The 16,945-nt window shown below is 33.4% G+C and overlaps 1 protein-coding gene across 1 annotated transcript; it reads right to left on the reverse strand.

The window, feature by feature from the left end:
• Positions 1-9,219: 9,219 nt before the first annotated feature.
• LOC128553705 (uncharacterized) lies at positions 9,220-16,479 on the reverse strand. The gene is made up of 3 exons (XM_053534877.1): positions 16,274-16,479; positions 15,582-15,795; positions 9,220-15,019 (listed from the first exon to the last, which is right to left on the reverse strand). Exons 1-3 carry the CDS (start codon positions 16,477-16,479, stop codon positions 14,750-14,752), a joined length of 690 nt encoding a protein of 229 aa, XP_053390852.1. The 3' UTR covers positions 9,220-14,749.
• Positions 16,480-16,945: the final 466 nt, after the last annotated feature.

Raw genomic sequence — 16,945 nt, forward strand, 5'->3', positions numbered from 1 at the left:
TATGTTTATTTCGTAAATAAGTCAATATTATTTTGATAATCATATCATTAAATTTCAAACTGTCAAAAGTCGTTCCGGAACATGCATTACGCACCTGAGTATTTGAAGTGAATAGATGATGTAACGTATCTGTTCTCCAAATTGCCGACACAAAAGATACGCGGTAAATATACAGGTGATTGACACATATTGACAAAGGTGATGTTTTCTTCAAGATGTATATCATTAACTAAACATTTGAGCATAACAGTTAAGTAATTGTCCCGATATTTAAATTTCAGTGCCATGCAAATTAATTTAACCCTAGATCGCCGACATAGATTTTAGATCTCATGCATGTTTTAAACGTCTGATTTCGAAAATTAGTTATCTCTAGTGGACATTTCAGTGCCATTTTAGACAGTATAAAACCTAACTTCTTCATTTTGAAAGTAAAATAATGATAATACCAAAAAGTATAAAAAGTTGAACAATTCCGACATGTTCAAATTGGAGTTGCTCCTCTGTCTGTAGAATGGACGTTTTAGCATAGAAATTCACAATAAGTAAATCCCACTTGTAGCAAAATGAAATATACATATTGTCAAGCTGTCACTAGTATATAATAGCAACCGAAACACTGTACATCTATACTTTTGAACAACCTAACACGTAAACCTGTTCTGCTTTTAACGAAAAACAATAAGCTACGCCACTTCTGTATTTAAATCCACATTGAAGCGACGTTCGAATTAAAACATAAATTTTTATGCACCAAACTAGTAGCTCCAGTTATGAATTAACTGTCAAGAGCAGTATTCTTTAAAATACAATTTTACTAAAACACGTGAACGCATAGTAAAATGAAATAGTAAACATCCCATCGGAATACTCATTCACAATTATGTGTAAAAAATCACAAATTATTCCAAGCGTTTACATCAATGAAATAGACACCATATCTATTGTGTTACCGGCTTTATTGACCAATCGGATCGCTTTACCTCAACTGACCTGTCACTTTACGCGTCAATAAATATACATACTCAGTCAACCCGACCTTAAACTAAAATGACCTGTCATATTTAAAGAGGCACCACAAAATAACTGAGTGTATTCTTTTGCGTTTCCATGATGGTAATTATACATAATTTGCAAGAAGAAAGGGAGAAACAACAAGTATCTAGTTACAAACTGACAGTGACAAACGTCAGGCCAAGACCATGCCTGTAATGTCTTACGTACAGAAATCAGTGTGAGATAGTTATTCATCTATGTCTTTGAAACTATGCTGAAGAGATTGACTGAATAAGTTTACAGAGGAAGTTGTCAAGGACATTTATTTAGGAATGACCTAAATTGTCCACCTGAAAACTAATAGTATAACTGGATATTACATGTTATTTGAGAATGATTTTCATGGAGTTTTTGCGAGTAAAAAAAAATTGGTCACTAGGTCGTGCCTTTAAGTAACATAAAGGTCATGAGGTAGACAAAAATTGCCATAAGAAAAACATGATTATACACAACTGTATGAATATCATTAATTATTGGGTTTGTTACTGACCCTCTTCGGAAATATGTAAGGTCAACATGCTTTGCAGAGGACGAGGCGAAGCTGAGCTCTCTATACTGACCTTACGTATTTCCGTAGAGGGTAAGTAACAAACCCAATAATTGATTTGTTTTAACTACCATTTTATTACTTCTCGAAAGGTCTCTGAAGGCGGTAGTAGGATCCTTTTGAATTTTTAAAATTATAATGTTAATTTTATTTTCAACAATACGCAATTTTAAAATGCCATATTCATATAGGGTCACCCACTGACCTTCTATAGAAATATAAAGGGTAACCACGTGACACTTGTCAACCAATAAAAGGGCTAAAATCTGGTGGGAGGTAAAACATTGTTTATTACACTTGAAATATAAAATCATTAGTTCTTGTTGTGTGTTATGACCAAACAAACATACAAACACACTATTTTCTCATATACCTCAATCCTCTACCACAGCTACTATCCTCTCTTTTACTTTTCTATCTCTATCTCATGTAGTGGTCACTTTAGGCACTGGTTCTGGGTATCCTCGCCCAACTACATTTTCAATCCTGGAATAACCTATGTCAGCTGATATTGATACGTATCGGGTGAGGATTGGACATTTTGCTATCTGTCAAATGAAAACAAAGGGTTTTTGCCATTTCACTATCTTTGAACTATTAACCTGGATGGCATTGCTTCTGCTTAGAGCCGGAGATATTCACGAAAATCCTGGGCCTGATTCACACATCTTGATATCAACTTCCCCCTCGGTTTCTGATATCATGGAAAACTTCAGTCAATCTCTATCTCTTGTACACTATATGTTCAAAGCTTCATTAACAAATCGGACACCTTACAAGAGGAACTCAATCATTTTAACGTCATTTCTTTCATTGAAACATGTCTCGGTCACAACACCAAATCCGGCTCTACTTGCTTTGACAACTTTGCCCCTCTGTTTAGAAAAGACAGACCAGGAGATAACCATGGCGGTGTTCTTGTCTACGTGGAAAACTATATTCCTGCTGTGAAAAGACATTATCTTGAACCCGACGGAGTTGAGTTCATTTGGGTAGAAATTCTAGTTGATAATAAAATGTTACTTTAAGGAACGTTCTATCGTCCTTCAAATTCCTCTCCTCTTGTTTTGTCTAGTATAGAAAACTCAATCGGACTTGCCTTTGACACAAACATAAACAATATTGTCATCGCAGAGGACTTCAACCTAGACATGAGAAAACTCCTCACACAAAAAGAAAATTCAGTGACATCGCGACACGTGAACCTTCTCATTACCCTGAATCTTCTAACACTCTCGCTGATCTTTTTCTTGTCTCTTCTTCGTATAGTGTTTTACACATCTGAAGTTGGTGATTACTTTCTCGATCAACATGTTAGATTTCACTGTCCTATATTCTGTTGTCTGAACTGCTCTAAACCTAAATTTCGGTCTTATAAGCGAATGGTATGGAAATTCGACCTGGGTGACTATGACAGTCTGAGACAAAAGGCTGCATCTACAGACTGGGACTCCTTTGAACTCCATGACATTGGTACACATCACTGAATTCAGGAAAAACATATACCTAACAAAATAAGACAAACAGATCCCTCATGGATGCACAACGACATACGCAAATACATCAGAAAAAGAAAACGAGCATATGACAAAGCAAAACAAACGCAAAATGAACAACAAGTACAAACAACTATGTAATAAAACAACCCAGCTACTCAGAAACGCAAAATCACAGCTCTCACAAAAACTGTCAGATCAGTTGAAAAATGAAAACCTTAAAACAACAGACTACTGGTAAACATTGCACCAACAACGCCAAATACAAACGTACAAACTCTTAACCACAACGGTAATCTATCTTATCACCTCTGACACAGAAAAGACTAACATATTAAATAACTTCTTCCAATCACACACTATCTTAAATGACACAAACAAAACAGTGCCACATATGCACAACGTATCAAATCATCTGCAACTCAGGTCAATCATAGTAACAGAGGATGAAATAACTACTACATTAAATTCATTGTCAATTGGAAAAACTTCTGGACCGGACAATGTAAATAATAGAATTCTAAAGGAACTATCGCATCAACTGTCACAACCACTTTGCAAACTTTTCAACAAATCACTAGGCAACGGCAGAGTACCATCACAATGGAAACTAGCACGTGTCAGGGCTGTTTTCCAAAAGAATGACTCTCAATTACTTTCAAATTACAGGCCAATATCATTACTTAGCACAATTAGCAAGGCACTAGAAAAAAATATTCATAAGCGAGTATTCAATTTCTTCTAACAAAATAACACAATGTCTTTTCTCCAGTCTGAATGTGTACCTAATGATTCAACAACAAACCAATTAGTATCCATATACAATACATTCTGTCAAGCTCTAGACGAAGGGAAAGAAGTCCGTGCAGTCTTTTGCGATATCTACAAAGCTTTTGATCGTGTTTGGCATAGAGGTTCTCTCCATAAGCTCAAGTCTACAGGAATTTCTGGAAGTCTCCTGGAATGGTTCCGGGACTATCTATCAAATAGAAGTCAAAAAGTGGTTCTTCCTGGTGGCTCTTCCGACACAGCTGCTATTTCTGCTGGTGTCCCTCAAGGTTGTATTCTTGGTCCTCTTCTCTTCATAGTTTTCATCAACGATATTGTTAAGGACATTAATTCTACTATCAAATCCTATACATCACTGTTGATAATCCAACTGCAGCTGCTTATATTCTTAATTCTGATCTTCTGAAAATCACCAACTGGGCGAATGATTGGTTGGTCGATTTCAATAAAAAAAAACAGAGACTCTTCTTATATCACGTAAACATAAAATAGAGAAAAGTGGAAACTTAACAGGTCGCTCAACACGACAAAAACGAAAATGAGCAGAACTCAAAACCTAACGTAAAAACGTAAAAACCTATCCATCCTCCTCTTTCTGTGAATGGTTTCCAAATAAACGGAGTTATTCCCTTCAGCATCTTGGAGTTAGGTTTTCGAACGACGTAAACTGGCAAGAACATATAGAAAACATCAAAGAGAATGCCTGGAAACATCAGAACGTCATGAGATCCCTAAAATTCATTTTAGATAGAAAAGGGTTTGAAACTATTTATCTACCATACATAATGCCACTTCTGGGGTATTCGGACGTTGTGTGGAGCAATATAATCCAACAACAAGAGACAGAACTTGAGAAAATTCAGTTAGAAGCCTGTCGAATTATCACCGGTGCAACCAAGCTAGTCTCATTTGAAAATCTCTACACAGACACTGGATTCGAGCCTCTTAAAAACCAAATACAAAAACACAAACTCATTCTATTCTATAAAATATATAATCTTCTATCTCTGGAGTATTTCTCTACACTAGTTCCTCACACTGTCACCTCTGCATACAATCTTAGAAATGCCAGCAGCACCAGAAACTTTCAATGTAATACTCAACTTTTTGCTAACTCTTTCCTTCCATCAACTATAACTGATTGGAACCAGTTACTAACAGACATTCGAAACTCTCCAACTTTGTCAACCTTCAAAAGAAGACTCTTTGCTGACATACACACACCTCCTTGTCGTTTCTATATTGGAGATCGCAAATATCAAATACTGCACGGTAGGCTTCGGACTCACTGTAGCTTCTTAACGAACATTTCTTTTTCAAAAATATTGTCAACAGTCCTCTGTGCTCATGTGGTGAAGTTGAAAACACCTATCATTATTTCTTTCTTTGTCCAAAATATATCATGGAATGCACTGACCTCTTCAACAATATCAGACCACTAACGATTGTTACTTTACACACACTGTTTTATGGTGACACCTCGATTACAAACACACACAACAGCTCAGTATTCATGCACATACAAAAGTACATACAAAAACAAAGAGATTCGAAACATAATTACTATGCACTGCCATACTAACCCATATATATTTACACACGGTATCCAGATAAAGTTCAAATCCAAGTTAGTCTGAAAGCGACCACTCAACTCATTTCTTTTCTAATTTCCTACTTTACGCCTCCTACCTTCTTTCTTTGCCACACAGACATACACATTTTAGAACAACTTATATATTAACAATTTAATACTTTAATATTATATTATTTCCTATTTTTTTTCCATTTGTACGCGTAACGTGGTTATTACTTTAAAACCTATGTAGATGAATAAACTGTAAGCAATTTATATTATCAATCACTTTATAAGTTACCGTGATTTCACATGCTAAACGTAAATATATATAAGGAGAGAGTTTAAAATAAGCTTTCAGCTTCCTACTCAATCCTGTATGCTTTTTTCGTTGTATGTTGTAAATGAATTATGATTAATAAAAATAAATATTGTTTAAACCAATGGAATAAACCCGATTTAATCAGATCAAAAAGACCATTATGTTATATAAAAGGTGAACGAACTTAATTAAACGTGATACACCACAACCTTAATTAAAATATGTTGTTGGGTGACACTATTCGATTATTGTGAAATTTTGATAGAATTATATGAGCCGTGCCATGAGAAAATCAACATAGAGGGTTTGCGACCACAATGGATCCAGACCAGCATGCGAATCCGTGCAGTCTAGTCAAGAGCCATGCTGTTCGCTTTCAAAGCCTATTACAACTAGATAAACCATTAGCGAACAGCACGGATCCTGACCAGACTGCGCGGATGCGTAGACTGGTCTGGATTCATGCTGGTCGTAAAGCCACTACTCAGAATTCTTACTTTATTATGATTGTTACCATTTCAGTCTTTACATTAGCAATCCTTCGGAGACTTTCAATTCGAAAATATTTCTTTCAGAAGAAGATTGCTTTTGTTTCTTCACGGAGACTGCAAAAGGTCTACTTAAAATATACGATCGCTTTACGTATATGAGTTTTTGCCCATTGTGATAAAACTGTAGCATAGTGCGTTAAATCTTCTGAGCTTTTTGCTCAATTTATATAGTGTTTTACAGCTATCCAAATCAAAAACCTGTCAAATGGCTTACCGGTCAATATTTGAAACAATTGTCCAAGTTCCAAAGCAATGAGCTTAACAGAGTTATCAATTAGATAGCAACTAGATAAACCATTAGCGAACAGCACGGATCCTTACCAGAACGCGCGGATGCGTAGACTGGTCTGGATTCATGCTGGTCGCAAAGCCACTACGTTGGTTTTCCCATGGCGCGGCTCATATAACTATTTTATAAAGATATTGATAAACTATTATGATAAGGTGACATAAAGCTCTTCTGGCAATTGCATTCACGGAAAACTTTTAAGATTGTTTTTGTTTAATATATATGTTAATCTATGCACATTTGGAAAGGTCATTTAAGTTTTAAAACTTTAACATTTGGTAAAGTTAGCCATACACGTGTCAAGAGATCTTTCATCTTTTAAGGGTTTATAAGGGTTCGATTTCGATAATTAAAAACAAGTGTTTATTTAATTAATTTTTATAGAATGCAATTAATATCCTTGAAATATTTGTCCGGTTTCTTAACAGATATAAAACATGCATGCAGTTCAAGATTTTTAACTGTATTATGATTGTTATCATTTCAGTCTTTACATTAGCAATCGTTCGGTGACTTTCAATTCGAAAATATTTCTTTCAGAAGAAGATTGCTTTTGTTTCTTCACGGAGACTGCAAAAGGTCTACTTAAAATATACGATCGCTTTACGTATATGAGTTTTTGCCCATTGTGATAAAACTGTAGCATAGTCCGTTAAATCTTCTGAGCTTTTTGCTCAATTTATATAGTGTTTTACAGCTATCCAAATCAAAAACCTATCAAATGGCTTACCGGTCAATAGTTGAAACAATTGTCCAAGTTCCAAAGCACTGAGCTTAACAGAGTTATCAATTAGATAGCAACTAGATAAACCATTAGCGAACAGCACGGATCCTGACCAGACTGCGCGGATGCGTAGACTGGTCTGGATTCATGCTGGTCGCAAAGCCACTACGTTGGTTTTCCCATGGCGCGGCTCATATAAATATTTTATAAAGATATTGTTAAACTATTATGATAAGGTGACATAAAGCTCTTCTGGCAATTGCATTCACGGAAAACTTTTACGATTGTTTTTGTTTAATAGATATGTAAATCTATGCACATTTGGAAAGGTCATTTAAGTTTTAAAACTTTAACATTTGGTAAAGTTCGCCATACACGTGTCAAGAGATCTTTCATCTTTTAAGGGTTTATAAGGGTTTGGTTTCGATATAACAAGTGTTTATTTAATTAATTTCTAGAATGCAATTAATATCCTTGAAATATTTGTCCGGTTTCTTAACAGATATAAAACATGCATGCAGTTCAAGATTTTTAACTGTATTATGATTGTTACCATTTCAGTCTTTACATTAGCAATCCTTCGGTGACTTTCAATTCGAAAATATTTCTTTCAGAAGAAGATTGCTTTTGTTTCTTCACGGAGACTGCAAAAGGTCTACTTAAAATATACGATCGCTTTACGTATATGAGTTTTTGCCCATTGTGATAAAACTGTAGCATAGTCCGTTAAATCTTCTGAGCTTTTTGCTCAATTTATATAGTGTTTTACAGCTATCCAATCAAAAACCTATCAAATGGCTTACCGGTCAATAGTTGAAACAATTGTCCAAGTTCCAAAGCACTGAGCTTAACAGAGTTATCAATTCTTTTCTGATGTCCAGTTCAGAAAAAAGTAACACCTTCTATTCTTTCATTTCGGCTTGGCGTTCGAGCCAGTGAACCAACACGACACTTTTGTTGGTGACGAAATGAAATGTTTCGTTTGTCGCGTTGTTAGTTTCGTTGCTGCGTTGGCGTGCGCGCAAAAGTAATGCACAAAAATTTCAAAGTTTCGTTATAGGGCCTTAGCGTGCGCACCAGAACGACAAACATAAACCGCTATAAAATCTGTTTTACGTTTGAGATTAAATACATGTTAATATATATTGCCACGGCCAATACATATGTCCTGAGTCAAATAACAAAGTCAAAAATTATTGACTATTCTGTTCATTAACTTACAACAAAAAATTATTGTATTTCATTATTAGATTGTGACTTGAACCAGACAGTAGTACGAAAAGATATAAGTTTCGCACTGTTTAATAGTAACTGTTGTGATTGTTTTCACCGAAAAGAAAAAGAGTCTTCCCGCTCAGCACATTACTGAAGATAGCTTGACACAGAAAATAATAATACTATAATAAAAGAAGAACTCAAGACAGTTGTATGAATACATTACTTTTACTATTAACAGTTTTACTATAGCTGTAAATATCTAATTTCGTTTTGATTAATGTTTGCCAGAAATTGGTCACAGCTTCACATAAATGTCAGTATACAAATACATATGATATAAAGTATATGGTTAAAATGCAGATGTCGAGGCCCTGGGAACAGAGTCCTTATACAGTATACTAGTACTTGAAACAAACAAACTTCTTATTACACAACGTTAAGATATACTGGTAGAGGCTGACCTAACCGCCGAAACTGGGATCAGAATTCAACGGAGATCAGGTATATAAAAACAGACATACAGAATAAGTGACTAAGTTAAGCGTTTATATAACCCACTTACACATTTCACAGTTAACACGTTCCATTTGTATTTGACAGTTTCCAAACTGTCAAAACACTTGATTTTTGTAGATATTAAGAAATAAACACCAGTTCACTTTATATTTAGAAAATTTATTTTCATATTTGATATACAAGTACAAAGAAGGATTTCGAAATAAGTTAATTTGGCTTATAAACAACACAAATGAAAAGGTGAATGGCTACCTGAATTCTGATAAGCACTATAAGATGAGCAAGCGATGCCAATCTACTTACTTGTTAGCCGAATTTGGATAAGCAAAATAAAATGAATAGGCGATTCACTATTTTTATACGAATAAGCGTATAACCTACCTGATTTTGGATAAAGAGCATTATTTTAAAATTATGGCAAACTCTACCAGCACTATCTGAATTTTGAAAGGTAGTATTTAGACGCGCCATGTTCTTATTCACTATCCGAATTCGGATAGACAATATTAATTGACTATAGAATGCAAGCTGCAGTATAAAACTAAATTCTGCTAATCAATGTTTATTGGGTTAGCAATGGCAAATGTCCTGTACACTATCTGAAATACCTTTCTTGAAAATAAAACGATCAAGTGATGGCAATCGTCCTACTCGCTATCAGAATTTGGATAAACAAATTAAATGAACAGGCGATGTATAAGCTCCGATTCACTAGCTGAATTCGGATAAGAAGCGAGAGTTTAAACGAAGACCAACTCTACCTATTTAGACGAGAAGTAGTTATTACGAACCCATTCGCTATCTGAATTCAGCTAAGAAAAAATCAATAAACTATCGTATGCAACTCCAATGGGCCGGAAACCACAAACGTCCTTTACGCTCTCTTAGATTACATATTAGATTACATAAAAACTAAATTGAACCATCGATGACTAAGATCCGATTCACTACTTATTTAGTGGTATGTATTCGTAACTCTAGAATCTAATACTAGAGATACGGATCAGTCCCTCTCCTCAAACTGTTACGGGTGGTCTACTGACCTCATTTTTCCAGATATATAGTGTTATTTACATCCTTTACTTTGTTGAAAATAAAATATCAAATACGACTATCAATATTTGCATAAAATATGCATTTAAATGGTTTGCAAATACCAGAGTCCATCCGAGTGTGTACATTTCCTTCCGAAACGTAAATATTCGAGGAACTCCAAATGCAACATCACAATGCATATTCATGTAAATATATAGTAATAAATAATCAATTTATTTCAATATATTCTAGTTAAGGTAGAATCTTTAAGTGCATAAAAACTTGAATGTACTGCTTATTTAACAGTGATTAAATATCTAATATAACGAACAATTTTTATATACAATTATTTATATTAATAGTGAAATGTTTAACTTAACTAATTTCGTCAAAACTCTCACATTAATCATATTGTATTAAGTAAATTTCAAATGGATGTTCAAGTTCAGTCAGACATGTTTTTATCTTTCAATGAGTCAGTATGAGCCTAGTGTGAATGTTCGTTCAAATAATATTGTAAACTTAGCAAGAGGAGTCTTGTAAAAGCACCTTTACTATCTGTAAAATAGTTGTTTTGATGTCTATGAACAGGTTACATTCCTGTGCAAGTTACGGAAGTTCATTTGCTATTTTTCGGATAGTAGAGCTAAAAACCTAATGAAATATAACACAAGTTTTAGAATGTGCAAGAAACTTACACAGTAGTATTTTTTATGATATCTCAACAAATCATAGCCTAATAACAAAATAATTATCAACATGTGTTAAACGGGTCAGATTCGTAAAATGAACATTCTTATATACATATCGAAAGTTACACTGTTCTGCAGCGAATGACAACATGTAAAATTGCACTTACTAATTAGTAATATTAAAATACTAATGACACATCAGTTGCTGCGTTGGTTGCATTAAAAGTACATGTACACAAAGTTGATAATTTCATTTATTTTTTAGTGAATACAACTTATCGTTTTTAATTATATTTCATATTTGGTCAGACTGGATACATTGGATGAAAATTTTATCAATAATTGTTTTATATCAGTCAGGCCCAAGTCTTCGTAACGTTATGAACGTTTGTCATATTGCATTTATACAGTTTTACAGTTTTATTTCAAATAAATCATTAGGCTAAGAAGCCCATGAGGCATACAAGTACAAAATTTTATGGTGAACATTAACAGCAATACACAAATATTGACTATGAATACATATGACACAAATAAGTAAATATCATAATTATATACGTGTAGTGTATCCCAATGGAGAAGGTTCTATAAAGTTGAAAGCAATCTCTAGCTTTCATTGTCATTTTTATATATATACATATAACTATACATTTTACAACACAATCAAATGTCTATAACATTCCAGTTGTGCGTCACCTTAAAAGAAACGAAACAGAAAGGTGACTGGCTGGAATAGAACTGCATGTATTTACCTCATGCAAGAATATATAGAAATACGCTATGAGAAAAAATAAACAATCAAAAAGTGCAATTATCAGAATCATTATTTATATTGATATTCTTATTCACAGCACTATGGTTTTGTTACCAAGGACTTTTCTAGACAATTCATTTATATTTCTGGGTATTATAACATTCATAATATATCATTAATGATTACCATATAACACTTCATTGCGTTTCTTAAAAACATTGTATATGAACGTTCCAAGCTTTCTTGCAATCATTTTGTTTTCATTATTTAATAAATCTACAAATTTAAACATGTTTGGTCTTATACAATATTTCGATGGTATATATGTGCGTCTAAGTTCATTATATATTACACATTCTATTAAAAATGATACTCGTCTTCTAAAACGTTACAAACATGACATGATCTTTCATTTAATGGTGTAGCTGCTGGTCTTGACCAACGCCCTGCTTCTATTTGTAATCTATGAGAAGAAACCCTTAATCTCACAAATGATTGACAAAATCTATCGTTTGTAAAATATTCAAAGTATGGCTGGAACCTAAAATTTGAAATGATTCTGTAAAATAATGCTCTACTAGAGTTTTCTAATCTCTCGTGCCAATTTTGTCTGAACTGATCGTGTAACCTTTGTTTAACTACAGATAGAAACATACCAACACTTTGTTGTAACCATACAACATAAAAACCAAGAGTACATAACAAGTTTTCACTAAAGAACACCAGTTTACCTTATTTGGTGCAGCGTCTATGTCATTTTTGAGCATTAGAGCATTAGAGCAAAAGAAATATGTTCATTTAATTCTGCAAACATAACTTTAAATTCATTGTGGTCATAACGCTCTATAAAGTTTAACACATCTTCATCTGGTGTAAAAAACTATCTTTTGGGTTATTTATTGACTTAAAACACATTTCAAAAGATGGCAAAGGTATATTTGTATTTTTAACACCGGCAGTTTCTTTCAACATATTCCAATATAATCGTGCATTCTTAAACCTAGCAAGTTTTAATGTTTTTTCTTTATCAAAATTATACCGGCATTTTCTTAAAGTGCTTTTGTATATTGACCGTGCTTGCACCATATTAATTCTGTTGACATCATTTGGCTCACTTCTATATCTATTCAATAAATTAAAAAATATATCTTTCTTTTCACAGCATTCGTTATTATACCAAATATTATTATTTTGAAATGAGCCAATACTATCATTTTCAGTGCGTTTCCGAGCTGACTTTTTAAACAATGGAGATGCAGCTTTATCAACAGTAGTTTGATAACTTTGTAAGCAATCATCAACATCTTGATTTGTAGAACACAAAAGTATATCATTGGACAATGCATTTAAGCAATACGAAATATCCGTGCTCGACAACTTCTCGATAAACTGAGTTTTGTAATCATTATTCCACACGTATTTAAAATCTATATAATTCTCACTCTCAACGTATATATAATCATTTTAAACAACTTTATTATGAGTATCTAAACTAAACATACAAATAACTAGACAGTGGTCGGACGAAATATTTGGCATATCAATCTCAAACTCATTTATATTACAAAACATTTCAGGCTTGCATAATACATAATCTATAAGGCTACAACCACGACTGTTGACAAATGTATATTTACAAATATGCATGTCATTACCAATTCTGCCATTTACTATACGTAACCCTGACTGTTTACAAATTCTAATAATTGAATGCCATTATTATTTACATGACCTGCATCTTGGGAAAATCTTTCCATTACATTATCACAGACATAATCATCAGGTAGCATATATAACATATTCACGTGCATATCATTATCGTTTGAAACAAAATCCGGCCGCAGTGAAGTTCGTGCATTATAATCACCAAACAAAGCTAAGTAGCAATTACCGTTACAGCTATTTTCTACATGTATAAGTGAATCAGTTATTCTATCAAAATACTATTTTCTACGAAAGCTTGCCTACTATTGTCATCTGGCAAAACATAACATAAACATAAATAAAAGTCTTTATCAAGTGATAATTTTTCTCCTGAAATTTTAACCCATAAAATATCATCCTGACTTGTAAAATATAGAGTTTCTTCCGTAATTAATTCATTTCTTATATAAATGACAATTTATATATTATTCATATGCCAGTGATGAACCATAGTGTGTTTTCTAATAGTGTATAATATATATTAAAGGGCTCGACTACCATGTTCCTCCAGAGGATAAATACTGTAAAATTTATTTACATTGGACAAGTGTAAGTAAGTTCTCTGCAAGTCCCTTTTATAACAGAGATAAATTTAACAATGGTTGCGTACATGTCAAGAAGTCTTTGTTAGACAAGAACCATCTCTTATCCTAGTGGTCTTGCATAAAATGACGGAAAAAAACATGGTAAACAATAATAAGGCTTTTTTCTCTAAAAGAGCCGATAAAACGTTTCTTGTTTAGAATAGCTGAAATTAGTAGCTTGCCTCAATTTTCTTGTGACATAAAACTTAATTGTGCCATTTAAATGAATTAATACTGTAAAACATGTACTAATCATTTTAGGCAATGTGGCCCTAACAGATTTATGCTGTAATTGATATGGATGAACACGTCTTAAGTTTGTCAGTAAATGGAATTTAAAAAATTTCGTGATAATTAAAGCAGCATGCCTCCAGATTTGGCTAAAAATCTTTCTTTCAAATTGAAGTGAACATTAGAAAATTAATTTTTGTTTCTAAAATATTTTTAAAATTCTAAATGAAGAAAAAAAAGATGACCGTATCGGGAATCGAACCCCGGACCGCCGCGGCAATAGACATTTTTCCGTCGTCGTAACCAATAGCGCTATAGCTGAAGTAGGGAATAATGACTTCTAAATATTGATATTTATAATTGAGACAGTTTACCTCAAGTAAAAGCGTGACAAACGCTTTTCGATTTTCTTCGTAAAAAAGTAGTAAAAACAGAAAATTCTCATGTGTTTCCGTAACATAAAGTTTGTCAGTAATTAAGTTTTAAAGCCTTCTTAAGAAATACATGCATAGCATTTATTTCAAGATATCTAAAAAATTTTTTTTTGTTTTCGAACGATCTGGAGGCATGTCGCTTTAAATGGTTAGTTCAAATCAAAGTACCACATTACTTTATTGCCACGTTTTACAAAATGACCAGTATTCAAGAGAGATTCATTCATTATATAGCTACGCAAAATATTTTGATCTTATTTTTCTGGGAAGTGACGAGTCTCTATTTAAATCAAAAGTTCCCGGGTAGCATTCTTCTATTCGCACCCTTTCCTTCTGCCCAGTGCGGAAGTACTTCCTTCCCCGCTCCTGCAGTTCTTCTAACGTCAACATTCCCTCGTGAACACTTTCGATTTGGCCTATTCTTTTTAACCCGGTATGGTTAAAAACAACATGCTCACCCTCTATGTATCTCCTTCTGTCCCCGTGGATGTTGCTCGAATATACCTGAATATAAAGAAAAAAAGACATTCTGATTACCACTATTGCCGAAAGTATACTTTATTCAATAATTCAACAAAAGGTAAATTTATACACAGTATACCAAACAATATGCCACTGCTGTTATTACTTAGAATGACTGGTTATATTACGTCTTTAATTAATTGCTCAATAAACCTTTTTGTCTCTGCCGTTGTCGGGAATGAAGACACTATTTTATGTTCATTACTTTTGTAAAAGTACCAGACGTGTACCTTAATTAATATACTAATAAGCGTTTCTAAGATCAATCTTCAGTCAACCAACTTTCTCAACAGTCTAACAAGCAAACACAATGACAGACAATTCTACAATTCTACAAGTCTACAGTTCAGGAAATAAATTGTCCTTAAGAAAAGTAATAAAACAACGCAATAACATAATGCGTTTATTCCCGATATTTCCCTCTTAAATAATTTTAAGACTTTAAGATTTATTGCTAAGTGTTGACTTGGCATACAACGTGTTTATTCTTTTCAGTTCCAGATGCGGAGAGTTTGAGTTCCTGTAAATAAAATCCATTATTTACCTGTTTATACTGATGACGCTTCTCTTTATACCGTCTCAGAATGTCTGCCTCTTTTTCTGTCAGTGTGGATGAATATGTTACATTTTGGAACGGCCTCAAATTATGCAACGGCCATGTCTCTGTCTCGATGGTGGCTGTCTTTTCAAAGAATAGATTCCATTCACGGACATGCTCTTCAGTAAAATGCGCCAAGCTGAAGTCTTTTTCGAGAGATCTTAAATGATAACATTGAACACTATCTTTGAAATGTGCAGGAAACAGTAACTCGAGATTTTCGAGTTTCGTATACCAATCTAGTGATTAGTTAAAATTTATACTTTATATTAAGTAGCATGCATCTGAACCTTATTCTCCCATGCAAAATTCAATCACCACGACTTTCTCACTTTTACACAGTTCCATTAAAATCAATGGTAACAGTTAAACAATCATTTTACTCTCTAGAGCACAGCTTAAATATAAACTTTATATATTATGTATCAGTTAAAGTCTTTGAAATACTGAAAATAGAAGTTTTTGTCATGTATTGGTAAATTAAAGCAGCGTATGCAACGTTTCATTATGGCATACACACTTAAAATTGTCAATACGGTAAAGAAACCAACGCACTAAATGTGCTTGTATAGTTTTCAAATTTCAAAGGTTTTGTAATATTGTATTTTATACTGATAACACGAGTGATGTGATGTTACCTTCTAAGGTCTTGCAAATCGACTGCATCATAATTTGGCCGAACAATTTCAGGTTCTCCTTCAGGAAGTTGTTGTTCACCGTCCTTCATCTTAAAAATTTCCAATGGTTTTTCACTGTGTTTTGGCCGCCACTCATCCTCAGTAGACAACACTTTGAACTGTACTGTGGTGTGGCCAACATCGTCATTGAATATTCTGCAGTACATGTCAAGGGAAGAGGTTATCAGGAAATAATATCCACAGAAGGTTAATATCATTTAACGTGTTGTATTTTAGCTAATTAGTTCAGGGAAATGAAACGGATCGTCCAATCGTATGGTTTACTTTATATTTTAAAGCTATAATAGGATAAGTACTATTATTAATGATTTAGAGTATCTTTATCATTGTAAGATAGCTCAATTTGCATGAAAACGAGTATAGGACATTAGAATGAAATGTATCATTATGTTTTTCAGTCCATCGCAATGAAAGAGAGACGTGCACGTAAAACACATGATCTTATCATTCATTTCTAATGACCTACACTCAATTTAGTTCGCTGCAAATTAAGTCTCGATTAGTGAAAGCATTGATTAAAATATAATCAAGAATCTTTTCATTGATTGTTGTATATGGGATTCCGTATTAATTTAGAAAAAGCTTAATATTCATAAAGATATCACAAAATTT

The sequence above is a fragment of the Mercenaria mercenaria genome, unplaced genomic scaffold (genome assembly GCF_021730395.1).
Source record: "Mercenaria mercenaria strain notata unplaced genomic scaffold, MADL_Memer_1 contig_4220, whole genome shotgun sequence".
In the NCBI taxonomy this organism is placed as follows: domain Eukaryota; kingdom Metazoa; phylum Mollusca; class Bivalvia; order Venerida; family Veneridae; genus Mercenaria; species Mercenaria mercenaria.